Raw genomic sequence first — 18,676 nt, 5'->3', positions numbered from 1 at the left:
CTTTAGACTTTGATTAAAGACATGGCAAATAAGGGTGGCAATACAGTTTCCTACCATTCTCAATAGTTTCCCATCTACGTTGTCTATACCTGGTGGCTTATCATTATTGATGGATAACAATAATTGTTCCACCTCATCCACAAAAACTTGACCACATTAAAAACAGCAGTCCTTCTCTTTCATTATTACATATTCAATACACAAATACAGTGCCTTCAGAAAGTATTGACACCCCTTTTACTTTTTCCACATTTTGTTGCATTACAAAGTCAGATTAAAATTGATTAAATTGTAATTTCTTTGTCAACAATCTGTACAAAATACTTTAACGTCAAAGTGGAAGAAAAAATCTAACATTTGTAAGAAGAAAAATAATAATGAAATATAAAACAATAATATGTATCTTGAATAAGTGTTTAACCCCCTATATTAATACATATTAGAATCACCTTTGGCAGCGATTACAGCAGTGAGTCTTTCTAGGTAAGTCTCTAAGAGTTTTGCACACCTGGATTGTACAATATTTGCATATTATTCTTTAAATTCTTCAAGCTCTGTCAAGTTGGTTGTTGATCATTGCTAGACAGCCATTTTCAAGTCTTGCCATAGATTTTCACGTGGATTTAAGTTAAAACTGTAACTAGGCCACTCAGGAATATTCAATGGCGTCTTGGTAAGCAACTAGTGTATATTTGGCCTTGTGTTTTGGGTTATTGAACTGATGAAAGGTGAATTTGTCTGGAAAGCAGACTGAACCAGGTTTTCCTCTATCTTGCCAATGACAAGCATACCCATAACATGATGCAGCCACCACCATGCTTGAAAAAACTCAGTGATGTGTTATTTTGGAATTGCTCAAAACATAATTTTTTTGTTGCAGTTTTACTTTCGTGCCTTTCTGCAAATAGGAAGCATGCTTTGGAAAATGTGTATTCTGTAGAGGCTTCTTTCCGTTCACTGTCAATTAGGTTCGTATTGTGGAGTAACTACAATGCTGTTGATCCATCCTCAGTTTTCTCCTATCACAGCCATTAAACTCTGTAACTGTTTTAAAGTCACCATTGGTTAAATCGGTTTCTTTCCTCTCCGGCAACTGAGTTAGGAAGGATGCCTGTATCTCTGTAGTGACTGGGTGTATTGATACACCATGCAAAGTAATTAATGACTTCACCATGGGATATTCAATGTCTATTCAATTTTGACCCATCTACCAATAGGTGTCCTTCTTTGCAAGGCATTGGAAAACCTCCCTGGTCTTTGTGGTTGAATCTGTGTTTGAAATTCACTGCTCGACTGAGGGACCTTACAATTATCTGTATGTGTGGGGTACAGAGATGAGGTAGTCATTCAAAGATCACACTATTATTGCACACAGAGGCAGTGCAACTTATTATGTGACTTGTTAAGCACATTTTTACTCCTGAACTTATTTAGCCTTGCCATAACAAATGGGTTGAACACTTATTGACTCAAGATATTTCATATTTATTTTATTCATTTGTAAAAGTTTAGTCAAAACATTTCTCAAATGGCGTTATGCCTAGACCTAGTAGCTGAGGAATGGAATTGTTTTTCTGTTGTGCTGCATTTTTATTTATTTTGTGTGGAAAGAAGGTGTCTGTTTTGAGGGTATATTTGCATGCAACTAATTTCGTATGTTTTTGTGGTGTCTACCTTGTGTGTATAAATATATTGGTGTATTTATTTATATATTTCTGTGTGTGCTGCTGGTATTGCAGGGCAGTCTGCAGTCAGCAGCTGACTGGACTGTTCAAGTAGGGAGGCAGCACCGGGGCAGAAACCACCTTACACTGCCCAGCCCCCCGCTCACCATCACACCCCCCGAAAGTATCAGCACCCGTCCTCCACTCCCGACACACTCACACTCTCTCTTTCCCTTGCCCTGTGCCTGTCTCTCTCCATTCTACCAAGTAGCCGGCCAGACCTTTTCTCTCTCTCTCTCTCTCTCTCTCGCACTCTCTCTCCTGCCCTGTCGACATCCATCGAGCGTTCCACGCCTTTCTCCCTCAGCTTCCAAAGCCGTGCTGTCTACCGTTACTGCTGCTGTCCGTCCGTGTCTCTATCTGCAACAAGTTCCCTGGGACATTTTTGGAAACTTTTTTTCCTCAAGACATTTCTTTTTTTGCTATCTCCCTGGAGACGCCAGTGCATGTGGTGCTGTGTGTGAAAGGGTCTAGTGTTGCTCTTTCCTGGGGGTCTCTGTACACCATTAACCAGAGGAGAAGATTACTTGACATCATGATCAAAGTTCAGCTGCTGCTTCTGCTGGCCCTGGTCGGCCCCCTCTGTGCCGTCGCACACGCAAGTAAGTCAACACCCAGGGCTCGAGCCCTCATGGCACACTGTGTCTTTTCTGTCTGGCCACTCTGCCTGACTTTCACACTCCCACACCACACATCTCTTATCATACTCACACACCCTTTTTCTGTTTGGCTTGTATCCTGCCGCGTCGTGAATTTGAATCTTGGGGCTGCTCTTAGTTCTTTGTCCTTTAGTTCTAAAGTTTCTCTCTCAAGGAAAAGTGAAAACACCTTTTCGGTTTGATTGATGTATAGTTTATTTAGTTTTTCACAGTAGTTATTTTTTCATTTGAAATGTGTACAGCTGTGGTATTGGCCTCTTGTATTCTCCTCTAAATATAAGCTGTGCGTTTCATTTAGCAGTGAATTGCTTTGGATCATCCTGAGTGGAAAAAGAAGAGCTTTGGCCGAGGGTGTTAATGTAATAAAGAGGGGCAACTGGGTGGATAGTCTGTGTCGATTCTAACAGTTCCCTCTCTCTCCCTCCCCCCCACACTCCTTCCCCAAGCCTCGGTGAGGAGGAAAGTTGGATTCGGAGACACAAGGGGGAATGTGATGTAATGGTGCGAGGTCTTGTGCCTCGTGCTCATGATTTCTTGGCCGCCGGCAGGGAGAAAAAGGAATATCCTTTGGAAGGCTACCAAACAGTGCTCGGGTCTGACACGTACTGTACACGTTTATGCGAAAGCTTTACCCTCCCTATCTTTCTCTTTCCCTCTCCCACTCTCCCTTGCAAGTCCTAGGTAGGAAAGCCTTTCCCCATAGGGAGGGAGGGAGGGAGGGAGGGAGGGAGGGAGGGAGTGAGGGAGGGAGGGAGGGAGAAAAGTGAGCAGAGACAGAGTACAGAAGGGCTAGTTTGTGTGTGGGTATTAATAGAAAGTAGCTCTATATTTAAGACTGTCATATAGATGGGACCGGGAGAGAGAACACCCGGCTACGTGAGGGCTTAACAGTGAGGGCTGCTGCTTGCTGCCCCACCTCTACCGCATGTTGTTAGACTGCCATGGCCCACTGCCCCCTCCACATTTACCCATCTTTGGCAGGGTATCAAGCTTTACCAGCCCCCCTCAACCCCCACTCCGGCCACCCCCTCCTCTCCTACTATTCCCCCTACTCCCGGTTGATGAGTCTCGGGCCGGGCCAGGGCGTAGTTGAGGGGGGGTTTATTTTTAAACGGCAACCTTTACTGACCAGACGCAGCCCTTTTCACGAAGGCCCATTTGGAAGAGCGTTAACTCTTAAAGCTGCTCCTCTCTGCTCCACGCCCTGACAATTAAAATAAAAATAACATGAATCAAATAAGTAGAAAAACCTGCACATGCTCCGAAGAGAGCCTGTTGATTCTTTTTACCCAGTTGACTCCCTATGCATTCCTCGCCCAAGCCCCTCCTGGCTCAAAATGAGCTTTGTCTGAAGCTTTGTCGCCTTTAAAAGACTCACTCCAGCACATCTGGCTACAGAACCGGGTCAGTGCCCTCTGTCCATGCCTGCTTGTAAAATGATTCAAGTGTGCCCTCACACACCACATACAGTGCATTTGGAAAGTATTCAGACCCCTTGACTTTTTCCAAATTTTGTTACGTTACAGCCTTATTCTAAAATCGATTAAAAACATTTTTATCTTCATCAATCTACACAGTCAATACCCCATCATGACAAAGCGAAAACAGGTTTTTAGACATTTTTGCACATATATTACATAAGTGTTCAGACCCTTTGCTATGAGACTCAAAATTGAGCTCAGGTGCATCCTGTTTCCATTGATCATCCTTGAGATGTTTCTACAACTTGATTGGAGTCCACCTGTGGTAAATTCAATTGATTGGACATGATTTGGAAAGGCACACACCTGTCTATATAAGGTCCCACAGTTGACAGTGCATGTCAGAGTAAAAACTAAGCCATGAGGTCGAAGGAATTGTGTGTAGAGCTCCAAGACAGGATTGTGTCGAGGCACAGATCTGGGGAAGCGTACCGAAACATTTCTGCAGCATTGAAGGTCCCCAAGAACACAGTGGCCTTCATCATTCTTAAATGGAAGAAGTTTGGATCCACCAAGACTCTTCCTAGAGCTGGCCATCTTGCCAAATTGAGCAATCGAGGGAGAAGGGCCTTGGTCAGGGAGGTGACCAAGAAGCCGATGGTCTGCTTTGCTTAATATAAGGAATTTGAAATGATGTATACTTTTACTTTTGATACTTAAGTATATTTACAATCGAATACTTTTAGACTTTTACTCAAGTAGTATTTTACTTGGTTACTTTTACTTGAGTAACTTTCTAGTAAGGTATCTATACTTTTACTCAAGTATGGCAATTGGGTACTTTTTCCACCACTGCCTTTATGGTAGAATGGCCAGATGGAAGCCACTCCTTGGTAAAAGGCACATGATGGCACACTTGGAGTTTGCCAAGAGGCACCTGATGAACTGACTATATGAGAGAAGATTTTCTGGTGTGATGAAACCAATATTGAACTCCTTGGCCTGAATGCCAAGCGTCACATCTGGAGGAAACCTGGAACCATACCTATGGAGAAGCATGGTGGTGGCAGCTTCATGCTGTGTGGATGTTTTTCAGCGACAGGGACTGGGACACTAGTCAGGATCGAGGGAAAGAGCAAAGTACGGAGAGATCCTTGATGAAATCCTTCTCCAGAACACTCAGAACCTCAGACTGGGGCCAAGGTTCACCTTCCAATAAGACAAAAACCCTAAGCACACAGCCAAGACATCGCAGGAGTGGCTTCGGGCCAAGTCTCTGAATGTCCTTGAGTGGCCCAGCCAGAGCCCGGACTTGAACCCAATCGAACATCTCTGGAGCGACCTGAAAGTAGCTGTGCAGTGACGCTCCCCATCCAACCTGACACCGCTTGAGTGGATCTGCAGAGAAGAATGGGAGAAACTACCCAAATACCGGTTCGTCAAGCTTGTAAAATCAAATCAAATTTTATTTGTCACATACATATGGTTAGTAGATATTAATGCAAGTGTAGCGAAATGCTTGTGCTTCTAGTTCCGACAGTGCTGTAATATCTAACAAGTAATCTAACAAATTCACAATGACTAGCTAATACACACAAATGTAAAGGGATGAATAAGAATATGTACATATAAATATATGGATGAATGATGGCCGTGCGGCATAGGCAAGATGCAGTAGATGGTATAGAATACAGTATATACCTATGAGATTAGTAATGTAGGATATGTAGACATTATTAAAAGTGACTAGTGATACCTTTATTAAATCCATTTATAAAATGTATTAAAGTGGCCAGAGAGTCTGTATGTTGACAGCAGCCACTCTGTTAGTGATGGCTATTTCACAGTCTGATGGCCTTGATAGAAGCTGTTTTTCAGTCTCTCGGTCACAGTTTCGATGCACCTGTACTGACCTCGCCTTCTGGATGATAGCGGGGTGAACAGGCAGTGGCTCGGGTGGTTGTTGTCCTTGATGATCTTTTTGGCCTTCCTGTGACATCGGGTGCTGTAGGTGTCCTGGAGGGCAGGTAGTTTGCCCCCGGTGAAGCGTTGTGCAGACCGCACTACCCTCTGGAGAGCCTTGTGGTTGTGGGCGGAGCAGTTGCCATACCAGGTGGTGATACAGCCCGACAAGATGCTCTCGATTGTGCATCTGTAAAAGTTTGAGTGTTTTAGGTGAAAAGCCAAGTTTCTTCAGCCTCCTGAGGTTGAAGAGGGGCTGTTGTGCCTTCTTCGCCAAGCTGTCTGTGTGGGTGGACCGTTTCAGTTTGCCCGTGATGTGTACGCCAAGGAACTTAACTTTCCACCTTCTCCACTACTGTCCCGTCGATGGGGGGATGCTCCCTCTGCTGTTTCCTGAAGTCCACAATCATCTCCTTTGTTTTGTTGATGTTGAGTGATAGGTTATTTTTCTGACACCTCCGAGGGCCCTCACCACCTCCCTGTAGGCCGTCTCATTGTTGTTGATAATCAAGCCTACCACTGTAGTGTCATCTGCAAATTTGATGATTTGAGTTGGAGGCGTGCATGGCAACACAGTCATGGGTGAACAGGGAGTACAGGAGAGGGCTGAGAACGCACCCTCGTGGGGCCCCAGTGTTGAGGATCAGCGGGGTGGAGATCTTGTTTCCTACCTTCACCACCTGGGGGCAGCCTGGACCCAGTTGCACAGGGCAGGATCAAGACCCAGGGTCTCAAGCTTAATGATGAGTTTGGAGGGTACTATGGTTTTAAATGCTGAGCTGTATTCAATGAACAGCATTCTTGCATAGGTATTCCTCTTGTCCAGATGGGATAGGGCAGTGTGATAGCGATTGCATCGTCTGTGGACCTATTGGGGCGGTAAACAAATTGGAGTGGATCTAGGGTATCAGGTAGGGTGGAGGTGATATGATCCTTGACTAGTCTCTCAAAGCACTTCATGATGACAGAAGTGAGTGCTACAGGGCAATAGTCATTTATTTCAGTTACCTTAGCTTTCTTGGAGACAGGAACAATGGTGGCCATCTTGAAGCATGTGGGAACAGCAGACTGGCATAGGAATTGATTGAATATGTCCGTAAACACACCAGCCAGCTGGTCTGCGCATGCTCTGTGGACGCGGCTAGGGATGCTGTGTGGCCCGGCAGCCTTGCGAGGGTAAACATGTTTAAATGTTTTACTCACGTTAGCCACGGAGAAGGAGAGCCCACAGGCTTTGGTAGCGGGCCGTGTCAGTGGCACTGTATTGTCATCAAAGCGAGCAAAGAAGTTGTTTAATTTGTCTGGGAGCAAGACGTCAATGTCTGCAACGGGGCTGGTTTTCTTTTTATAACCCGTGATTGACTGTAGACCCTGCCACATACGTCTAGTGTTTGAGCCGTTGAATTGTGACTCTACTTTGGCTCTATACTGATGCTTTGCAGACCAGCATTGGATAGACCTGAGCACGGGCATTTCCTGTTTTAGTTTCTGTCTATAGGCTGGGAGCAACAAAATGGAGTCATGGTTAGATTTGCTGAAGGGAGGGTTGGTGAGGGCTTTGTATGCATCACGCAAGTTAGAGCAGCAATGGTCCAGAATGCTGCCAGCTTGTGTCGCGCATTCGATATGCTGATAGAATTTAGGAAGCCTTGTTCTCAGATTAGCTTTGTTAAAATCCCCAGCTACAATAAATGCAGCCTTAGGATATATGGTTTCCAGTTTACATAGAATCCAGTGAAGTTCTTTCAGGGCCATCGTGGTTTCTGCTTGGGGGGGATATACACGGCTGTGACTATAATCGAACAGAATTCTCTTGGTAGATAATGTGGTCGGCATTTGATTGTAAGGAATTCTAGGTCAGGTGAACAGACTTGAATTCCTGTATGTTGTTATGATTACACCATGAGTCGTTAATCATAAGGCATACACCCCCCGCCCATCATCTTACCAGAGAGATGTTAGTTTCTGTCACCGCGATGTGCGAAGAAACCGGGTGGCTGTACCGACTCTGACAACATATCCCGAGTGAGCCATGTTTCCATGAAACAGAGAATGTTATAATCTCTGATGTCTCTCTGGAAGGTAACTCGTGCCCTAATTTCGTTCACCTTGTTGTCTAAAGATTAGACATTGGCGAGTAATATGCTCGGAAGCGGTGGATGGTGTGCTCGCCTTCTAAGTCTGACCAGTAGGCTGCTCCGTCTCCCTCTCCTGCGGCGACCACGTTGTTTTGGGTCGGCCTCTGGGATAAGATTCCATGTCCAGGGTGGAGGTCTGAGCAAAGGATTCGCTTCGGGAAAGTCGAATTCCTGGTCGTAATGTTGGTAAGTTGACGTCGCTTTTATATCCAAGAGTTCTTCCCGGCTGTATGTAATAACACTTGAGATTTTCTGGGCTAACAATGTAAGAAATAATACATAAAAAACGAATTACTGCATAGTTTCCTATGGACCTGAAGGGAGGCGACCATCTCTGTCGGCGCCATCATGCGTCATACCCAAGAAGACCCGAGGCTGTAATCGCTGCCAAGGGTACTTCAACAAAGTACTGAGTAAAGGGTCTGAATACTTATGTAAATGTGATATTTCCATTTTTTATTTGTAATAAATGTGCAAATAATTTCTTTACTTGTTTTTACTTTGTCAATATGGGGTATTGTTTGTAGATTGATGAGGGAAAAAACAACAATTGAATCCATTTTAGAATAAGGCTGTAACGTAACAAAATGTGGAAAAAGTCAAATGGTCTGAATACTTTCCGAATGCACAGTGAGACATGCGCTGTAAAATCAACTCAGGAAAGCATCTCTTATGTCATCAGCGTGCCTTTTTTTAAGCTATCAAAAGTTTCGAGTTTGAAGTTGTAGGCTTGCCTGTTTTATGCCAAATCTGTGTGGAGAGAAAATACAGATCTGTCTGAGTTTGAGTCGACCAAGGTGAAGGCTATTTTAGCTTGTGAATGCAGTAGCCCCAGACAGAGGTGTAGTTTGGTGTGGCAGGCACTGATTGTCACGAGAATTTTCAATCCCAATGATGTTAACTCAACAATCACAATAGCTTTGACCAATTCCCCAGAGGTTGTAAGGCCCTGGTTAATAGAAGACTTTGACAAAGTCTCAGAATTCTACAAAAGGTTAGTTCTTTATTCAGAGAGCTCTGTACTTCTGCTTACATTACTAAATAGCAACATACTGTAACTTGTCCTATGCACACACATTATAGAATTATAGTCTTATAATTCTAATACATTTCATACAATTATAAGTTTCATGGTGGAATACTTTAGTCATTACCTTATACATATAAATTCCTTTATCACTGACAGAGAGGGTAATTCAGTCCAGCCATTAGGCCAAGGGGGCACCTCCACAACATAGCCAAACCAAGGGCTTGTGTGTCTTCACTGTCAGCATGAACATGAATGTCTCACTCCTCTTACAAATACACCACAGGCCCCAACACAGTGAAGAGAAGAAAGAAAAAAACACAGGACTGCATAGAAACTTATAAAACAGTGAACTGATGGTATCATTTGATGGCTTTCTGGACTTTCACTTGATATATGTCTTGTGGCTCCTTTTTAAGCCATCTCAATTCATATTGCTGTATTTATTATATGCAATCTTTCAGGGAAGTTAGGAACCAATATACACAGGCAGTTAGGAAAACAAAGGCTAGCTTTTTCAAACAGAAATGTGCATCCTGTAGCACAAACTCCCAAAAGTTCTGGGACACTATAAAGTCCATGGAGAATAAGAGCAGCACCTCCCAGCTGCCCCCTGCACTGAGGCTAGGAAACACTGTCACCACCGATAAATCTACGATAATCTACAATTTCAATAAGCATTTTTCAATGGCTGGCCATGCTTTCCACCTGGCTACCCCAACCCCGGTCAACAGCTCTGCACCCCCCGACAGCAACTTGCCCAAGCCTCCCCCATTTCCCCTTCACCCAAATCCAGATAGCTGATGTTCTTAAAGAGCGGCAAAATCTGGACCCCTACAAATCAGCTGGGCTAGACAATCTGGACCCTCTCTTTCTAAAATTATCCGCTGCAATTGTTGCAACCCCTATTACTAGCCTGTTCAACCTCTCTTTCGTATCGTTTGAGATCCCCAAAGATTGGAAAGCTGCCGCGGTCATCCCTCTCTTCAAAGGGGGAGACACTCTAGACCCAAACTGTTACAGACCTATATCTATCCTACCCTGCCTTTCCAAGGTCTTCGAAAGCCAAGTTAACAAACAGATCACCGGCCATTTCGAATCCCACCGTACATTCTCCGCTATGCAATCTGGTTTCCGAGCTGGCAATGGGTGCACCTCAGCCACGCTCAAGGTCCTAAACGATATCATAACCGCCATCGATAAAAGACAATACTGTGCAGCCGTATTCATTGACCTGGCCAAGGCTTTCGACTCTGTCCATCACCACATTCTTATCGGCAGACTCAACAGCCTTGGGTTCTCAAATGACTGCCTCTCCTGGTTCACCAACTACTTCTCAGACAGAGTTCAGTGTGTCAAATCGGAGGGCCTGTTGTCCGGACCTCTGGCAGTCTCTATGGGGGTGCTACAGGGTTCAATTCTCGGGCCGACTCTTTTCTCTGTATACATCAATGATGTCGCTCTTGCTGCTGGTGATTCTCTGATCCACCTCTTCGCAGACGACACCATTCTGTATACTTCTGGCCCTTCTTTGGACACTGTTAACAAACCTCCAGACAAGCTTCAATGCCATACAACTCTCCTTCCGTGGCCTCCAACTGCTCTTAAATGCAAGTAAAGCTAAATGCATGCTCTTCAACCGATCGCTGCCCGCACCTGCACGCCCGTCTAGCATCACCACTCTGGACGGTTCTGACTTAGAATATGTGGACAACTACAAATACCTAGGTGTCTGGTTAGACTGTAAACTCTCCTTCCAGACTCACATTAAGCATCTCCAATCCAAAATTAAATCTAGAATCGGCTTCCTATTTCACAACAAAGCCTCCTTCACTCATGCTGCCAAACATACCCTCGTAAAACTGACTATCCTACCGATCCTTGACTTTGGCGATGTCATTTACAAAATAGCCTCCAACCCTCTACTCAGCAAATTGGATGTAGTCTATCAGTGCCATCCGTTTTGTCACCAAAGCCCCATTTACTACCCACCACTGCGACCTGTATGCTCTCGTTGGCTGGCCCTCGCTCCATATTCGTTGCCAAACCCACTGGCTCCAGGTCACCTATAAGTCTTTGCTAGGTAAAGCCCCGCCTTATCTCAGCTTACTGGTCACCATAGCAACACCCACCCGTAGCACGCGCTCCAGCAGGTATATTTCACTGGTCATCCAAAGCCAAAACCCCGTTTGGCCGCCTCTCCTTCCAGTTCTCTGCTGCCAATGACTGGAATGAATTGCAAAAATCACTGAAGCTGGAGACTTATATCTCCCTCACTAGCTTTAAGCAAGATATTTAGCCTATATATTTTTTTCGTTCACAGGATATACGGCTTGATAGAAGTCTTGTGCCATTGGTGGCCTCAGTTATGTTGTCCAGAAGAGGACTGTTTAACATCCTGTCCCACTGGGCACAGATGTCAGTTCAACGTCTATTTTTTATTTACATTCTGTTGAGTTGTCAACTTACATGAATTCAACAAAAAATGTCACCATGTCATTGGATTGAGCTTGAAAGTTGTTTGAAAAAAAATACTAAATCTCCTTATGTTGATGACTTTTTGCAAATCCAATAAGTTTTCCACGATTCAGTGTCATCACCTTGATTTTTTGGTTTTAAATGATGTGGAAACAACGTTGATTCAACCAGTTTTTGCCCAGTGGGATATCCCTACTCGAGGAAAAAAACATGGCCTGTATGTGGACACTATTGCATCTAAGATAAGAGCCAGTGGGAATATTCCACTCTGGCTATCAGACCTCTCCCACTCAACTCAAAGTGCAACTACTACGGTTAGCATGGGAGGCCAGCGGTTCTGCGTAGGCCATACCGTGATGAGATGGGATGGGAGGATACCTCCCCAGCTAAGGAACAACATTCTTTGGCTCCGGGACCATAGCAGACACACTCCCTCATACATCTGCAGATGGGCCCTAAATGTCTACAGACAGCTTAGCACAGGCCTATCTCCCCCTAAACGTACACACACAGCTGATGGTGATGGTGATGGATCTGTCCTGCTATCTCTCCCTCTCTCACAATGTATATTTTTCTCTCACCCCCTCTCTGTTGTTCTCCCTCATGATGCCGTTACTGTCCGACAGGCAGGATCCCGACCCAATACGGGCCCCACCGCTTCTCCCGGCCCTTTGCTGTATTCTGTCACTCTCTCACTTTTCACTCTCGCCCCTTTGCCTGTTTGCCTGCCTTTTATGGTCCCCCCTCCTCCCCAAGGATCTTGTTTGAGAGAAATTTTAAAGCAGGGTCATCGAGACAGACTTTTACTGCTCAGCAGTGATTTAGGGAGCTGATGATACACACACACACACACACACACACACACACACACACACACACACACACTGAAACTCAAGCATACACACACTCACACGCCAGTTGAGGCTGGTGGGAGGAGCGATAGGAGGACAGGCTCATTGTAATGGCTGGAATAGAATAGGTGGAACAGCGTCAAACGTAGCTTTCATATGTTTGATACCGTTCCATTAATTCCATTCCAGCCATTACAATGATCCCGTCCTCCTATAGCTCCTCCCACCAGCCTCCTCTGTCACACAACACATCTGCTCTGAGGTCAGGCTATAATGGGACATTAAACCAGAGACAGACTGTGGAACTAGGCCCCTGTTCATGGAACAGGATGAGTGAGAGAGTGAATAAATGAAAGTGGCTGCCGCTGGGCTCTATATCGTTCCGGCTTCACTCAAGCCTTTTACACCGCTCTCGCTCCCTCTCCAACTCGCCGCGCTCTCCTCTTGCAGAGCTAACGTTACAGCATTCCCAAAATCGTTATCAGGAGCAACTTCATTCATGGGGTGGAGGCAGGGCAGGGAGAAGATGGGGAGAAGAGAGAGCGAGAGAGAGAGAGAAGCATAGTGGTAAGGAGGGAGGGAGAGAGGAGGCGACAGGGCAACAATCCTGTTCTCTTACTCACTAGCACAGCTGTATTAGCCAGCACAGTTGGAAGGAAATAGTACTCAGAGCTTATTATGAGCAGCGGACATAATGGCACTTTATCATCAGACTTTCCAAACAAACAGCAAAGTCATTGGAGAACAAAAATGTTGTTATATTTAAACTTGCTTGTTGCTAATGAGAATTTGAGCAAATAGGTGACTAAGAATAATGGGGCAGTTGTGGAACAATGAGAGAGAGTCAGTTATTTTTAACCTCGTAAAGCTATTCTCTATTGTAAAGGGTTTTGAAGAATCACTGGAAAATGGCAAAGAAATGATGTCAGGTTCTAAGCTTAGACAGATCGGACTTCAGAGAAGTTTCATATTGCAGATTTGAAAGGGCAAAGAGTACTCTCAGGAAAAAGGAGAGACTGCAGCAGAACATTTTGCAAGTTTACCATAATTTCAGTCCTCCACTAAAATTGACTTCTACTTAATAATTTCGAAGCTGCGCTGTCCAAGCAAAGTTGTGGTCTGGAAGGGAACAGGCACAGATAGGACTTGATTTGTAGAGTGCTACAGTAAGGTCTCACTCAGCTTCTACTTTGCGGTCCAACCCTTTGAACAAAGAGGCTATTCTTATTACAAGTGGGTTCATACAATTATAGGATAGATTATAGTACATTTCAATACAAGCATTGACATTCCACTGAGCTCAGCTCAAAGAGCTTCCTTTCCAACTGTTATTGCCATCCAAAAATGGCCAGATGAGAGGATTTTATTTAGGTTGAGATCGTGCAGATCTTTGGTCTCTCTGGAAACATCACAAACAACTAATTCCAACATATCCGAGTAATTTGGATCCCGTTTTCTCAAGTAATGCGCAACAACTGTTAAGCACCTACTGTAATTGTGTTGTTTTATACTGAATTGTCCATTGTTTCTTACCCCTCTTGGTGTTTTAATGGTATGCCCTCATCTGCTGACTTCCTGCCGTCCCCATCCAGGGTCGGTTAAGGTGGAGACTCCATGAACAGCAAATGAGGCAGAGGGTGGGGCATGCGAGTGTGCAAACACGACCCAAGACAGAATGGAGAGGGGTGGGTGGGACTGGGGAGGAGGAAGGGAGGACCAATGTTTGTTCAGTCATGGGATGTGGCAGCCATGTTCTCACTGCTACTGATGAGTCAAGCCTTAGGCTGGGAGAGAAAATTACTGGGAACATAATGTCAAGGAAGAATGTTAATATTCACGTAGTTTTTCTCTCAAATTATTTCACCATGCCCTTGCAATGAGGGACTTTCCAACCGTCATTCTCTCTTTCCAGCTACTACATTTGAAAACTATTGTGAAATAACAGAGAAACCAAATGGTGAATAGGACTCCACGAGCTGTTGTTTAGGATATTAACATCCCATTCCAAAATAAATGATCATGTACAGTATGTCATCAACAAATGTAGTCTCTCTCTTCAGTGTGTGTCAATATTGTTCATTTGCCTCTACCAGTCTCTGACCTCTCTTTGCCTCTCGTCAGGCACACTGGTGACACCAGTAGAGCTGGTGACAGATTCCCCTGCTGTTCCCGAGGCCACTGAGGCCCTCAAAGAGGAAGATCCCGTAGTCACCCATGCCCCTTCGGCTGAACCCGAGGCTGCGGCCGAGGATGTCGTAACGGACACCCCTGCCGCCGAGGATGTCGTAACGGACACCCCTGCCGCCGAGGATGTCGTAACGGACACCCCTGCCGGAGAAGAAACCGCCGCTACTGAGGCTGCTGCCACGGACGTCGCTCCCGTGGAGACCGAAGCCCCTGCCCCTACCACTGAAGCTGCCAAGCAGGAGGCGGCCACAACTAACGCCCCTGCCATCATCACCGAGGCCCCGGCGGAGCCCGAAGCCGAGGCCACGACAGCTGCAGAGGCTAAGGAGGAGGTGGAGGAGCCAGAGGGTAAGGACTGAGGCTCTCAGGACAGGAGATATCTGTAACTAGATAGATATAGAGAGACCATGAAACTGAGGAAACCCTCCCAATGCTACAGTCTGTCTGCTCCCATATAGGGGAATCAAGGAGCCCAATGATATGTAGAGCACAAGACACCATGAGATTGCTTTGCCCCATTCTCCCTTAATTTTAATTATTTCCTTTCAGTTGATTTTGTCTTTGTTCTGTCTTTCCCTCTTTACATCCATCTTTTCCTTCTCTCGGTTTCCTTCCTGTTCTTTCACCAAACGTGTTGTGTCCCTATTGAGGTCAGTCTAGTGGAGTAACTCAGCCTTTGTGTTCCTTCCACAGAGGGTATGGGCTCTGGACAAGTGGTTGGTATTGGGATTGGTGCATTGGTGGCAGTGATCGTTGTCATCGCCGTGGTGATCGCCGTGGTGAGGAGAATGGGTAAATATTCGTAAGTACCTCCAAGGGATACACATATGTAACTAGATTGAGTGCAGGCATGCTCGTGCACGCATACAGTGTGCATGTCCTGTTTGCCTTGTCATGATCTTAGTAGAGGACTAAGAATGCTGTAGAAGCATGAAGCTACCATAAAACCATGCACAATACTCTTACATTTCCACAACTTACGCATGCAGATACATAAAAATGGTATCCCGAGTTCGTCAGACTCTGGGGAAGTAGATAAAGGACCAAACTATCCCTTTAAGCCACAATGGTGAAATTGGTGTAAGGGTTGTTACAAAGAATGTGTTTTAATAGGTAAGACACAACCTGCATCACTTTTCAACCATAACTGGTCCTCTGAACATAATATATTTGAATCATAGATTCAAATAGAACTGTCTGAATTCCTTTGAAAAGGAAGTTGTATTTATTAACTTTTTAAATGGGAACAAGAAGCATGTTCCAACAGACAGCTGCTGTACTCTCTACAACACCTCTTCCTCTGAGAATGCTATCATGTCTGGGGATGTGCTTGCCTGCTAACGGGGAGCGTTTTCTATGCCATAGGGCTGCTGCTGCTGCTGCTGCTGCTGCTGCTAAGAAAAGGGCTGCCAAAAAAGGGAGCATCTTGGTTTCTATAATTTTCTCTTTGATTGTTTCCCAGTTAACCATCTTAACCCCCTGACTCTCCATGGTCCAATGTCACAGACACATAACAAAGGCTGCATCTCAAATGTCACCCTATTCCCTGCACTATAAAGGAAATAGGATATAATTTGGGATGCAGACAAACTGTCCGTCAGACAAACTGTCCGACAGGCTGTTAGTTGCTTCTCCTCTCTGAGACATCCACTCATGGGCCCATGAGCCATCAGGTATTGTTCATTCACTGAAACAGGTGGCTCTATTTGAGATGAAATGTCGGGGCAACACCTCATGTATTAAGTTAGTAGGTCAATTTGACAAATGGTTTCCCAGCTGTGGTGGCAGAATTTTCCACAACACAGCCGTTTGGCTTTACATCGTCATTTTCCGATTGGCAACATAATCAATGTCAATCACATAGTGGTCTGAAACGGAGTAGCAATTCAAAGCTGTCCTTCTTGAATGTTCTATCTCGATAACTAATTCAAAGATATTTGTTGTTGTCGTTGGTCCATTTTGAAACGCTTTGTATGAATTGACTAGATTTGGAATTTAATACATTTTACTTTCACAAATTCCATGATTTCAAGTCTGTTTCTCCTTATTTAAAACCATTCAAAACAAACTATATCCTTATCCCAGGCCCAAAATGTCTGTACAGTGTCCATAACCAAGATAACACCCAGTATACTGAGGTGTGAGAATTAATTAAATGACATGAATCCATGTTTTTATTTCCTCATTTTGGGGTCAATGGAGACTCCTTATATTTATGAATGATGACATTACATTAAAAACTACAGTATCTACTAAAAGTAATGTTCTGTATGTGCTGTGTTATCTTTAAAATCATAAATCAAGTATGTTTTTATATTTTATTTTACCAAACCATCTTCTTCAATCATCGACTGACATTTTTATGAGGCATAACCAGATGTTTATGTGTGTTGGCCTGTTTGTCTTACTCTCTCTTTCTCCTTCTCGCTTCATCCCTCAGCCCCTGAGGAGAAAGGCTGCAAGACAGGAAGTCCCCAAAACGTTCTGGCAATTCTGATCTATGTAATTTCCTGTCATTAAACAAGCATTCTACCAGCACTCTAACTTAACCAGGATCTTGGACTGTTGACAAAAGGAGGGGAAGGTGTGTGGGGGAGGATGTTTGCCCACCTCTCCTCTTCTCCCCCAACCCCAAGACAGGGCCATTGACATCAGCGGTCCTGTACAACCACACAGCAACCCCCCATACCAACAACCAAACTGAAAAAAAGGTTGCCCACAGGATGTCACATTGAATTTCAGGGTCTTTCATTTGGATTTGTAAAAATAAGTAAGGGATTATCTCACTTGTGGTAGAAAACGCTCTCTCTTATGCAAGGGTGTGTACATTAACACAGATGTGCATTTGAGTTGGTGAAGAGGACCTATACAAGAAAAAAATGGGAATATGGAAAAAAGGAGACGGGAGAGAATGTTGTGAATTCCATAGGGTGTATATACCATGCAAAGGGACTATAGTTATTACTTTATCATATGTTGCAGTTGCTCACTATAGCATTCAGTATATGGAACATTGCAAAGCAGCCAAAGGCTATTGTGGCCAATGAACCGAACTGAAAATCCCTCAGAAAAACCAACCACATTAGTATTTTGTCACCTTAACACCTAGCCAATGAGTCCCTCACTACAGAAATGTTCCAACAACTATATGAAGCACTGAATGCAGAAGTTGATTTGACATTGTGCTCATGTTCTGAGGGTTAGCGAGGGGCTAATGAAAAGACGGCTCATTTGCAAGTGTAACGTGACATTCTGCCAGCTTTAACACTGACATAAAAACCTAGTACATATCTGTGAAATTTAGCAGAAGGGTTTGTGCCACTGTCTCTGGTATTCCCTGGATAGTTTGGAGATGTTACTATTGAAGTACATTAATGTGAATTGACTGTACTTTAACTGCCACCCATTCCAATAGGACAGTTTTGACGACTTCAGGTTTTCACCCAAAAATGTGTTCCATGTACAGGTAGTGGTTATTAGCCCCCATTCTGCTAGCATTATCTTTTATAATGTATCCACCGTACTTCTGCTTACTTTAGTTGGGATAGAGTATACCAAGCAAAAATACACACACATTTTCTTCATAATCGTTAGTAGTCATTAATGGGTGTAAAAATCATTCAGTCTCAGCTTAGCTCCGCTTGCTTTAAGAACTCAGTTAATAAGTGCACTGAATGAGTGATGATAATTGTTTAATGAATCCGCTTTAGACACTGCAATCGTTTGCGACGACATTTGTTCTCCGCTTTTGCTCCATATTATCAACAAGTCCTTCAAGTCCTTTTATTTAATTGCAGTGTGTTTGTTCATACTGTTTCAATAAAAAAGTGAAAACACTCCACAAATATACACTGGCTTAAGACTGTTTTTTTTACAAAGTATGCGTTGGTATAATTTAAATGTTGTATTGTCTTTGTTGCTCCTTTGTTTCTTAGCTGTTGCTTATCAAATTTGTTTCCATGACACTTTCTAAATAAAAAAAAAATCACAACTCGTAACTCTCCCTAGAATGTCGAACACCAAATAAGTAGTGGTGAAACGGCAAGGAATTAATTAGCTCATGACACTGCGATTTTTACCTCAAACTTTTTCCCACATACTTTAGTGTAAAAGTAGCACACACCACTACCCAGCTTGCAGAAGTCGGAGGCAAAAGCTGATTGGTCCAGTCAGGTAATGCACAAAATTACAACACTGCTCCAGTGAATCAAGACAAACAACAGTCAAAT

At 44.1% G+C, this 18,676-nt stretch overlaps 1 protein-coding gene across 1 annotated transcript; it reads left to right on the top strand.

The window, feature by feature from the left end:
• The first annotated feature begins 1,882 nt into the window (after positions 1-1,882).
• Positions 1,883-18,296, top strand: LOC106572142 (cytochrome c1). The gene is made up of 4 exons (XM_014146026.2): positions 1,883-2,326; positions 14,382-14,795; positions 15,141-15,249; positions 16,888-18,296. Exons 1-4 carry the CDS (start codon positions 2,260-2,262, stop codon positions 16,892-16,894), a joined length of 597 nt encoding a protein of 198 aa, XP_014001501.1. The 5' UTR covers positions 1,883-2,259; the 3' UTR covers positions 16,895-18,296.
• The last annotated feature ends 380 nt before the right edge of the window (positions 18,297-18,676 follow it).

This window comes from Salmo salar, chromosome ssa15 (assembly GCF_905237065.1).
Source record: "Salmo salar chromosome ssa15, Ssal_v3.1, whole genome shotgun sequence".
Lineage (NCBI taxonomy): Eukaryota > Metazoa > Chordata > Actinopteri > Salmoniformes > Salmonidae > Salmo > Salmo salar.
Note: the sequence above shows the minus strand (reverse complement) of the source record. Positions and strands in the feature narration are given on the sequence as shown.

Excerpts from the sequence above, each read along its gene's own strand:
- LOC106572142 (XM_014146026.2), top strand. The coding sequence starts at position 2,260 with ATGATCAAAGTTCAGCTGCTGCTTCTGCTGGCCCTGGTCGGCCCCCTC. Across the intron at positions 2,327-14,381 it reads CTGTGCCGTCGCACACGCAA|GCACACTGGTGACACCAGTA; the intron begins GTAAGTCAACAC and ends GCCTCTCGTCAG. Across the intron at positions 14,796-15,140 it reads GGAGGTGGAGGAGCCAGAGG|AGGGTATGGGCTCTGGACAA; the intron begins GTAAGGACTGAG and ends TTCCTTCCACAG.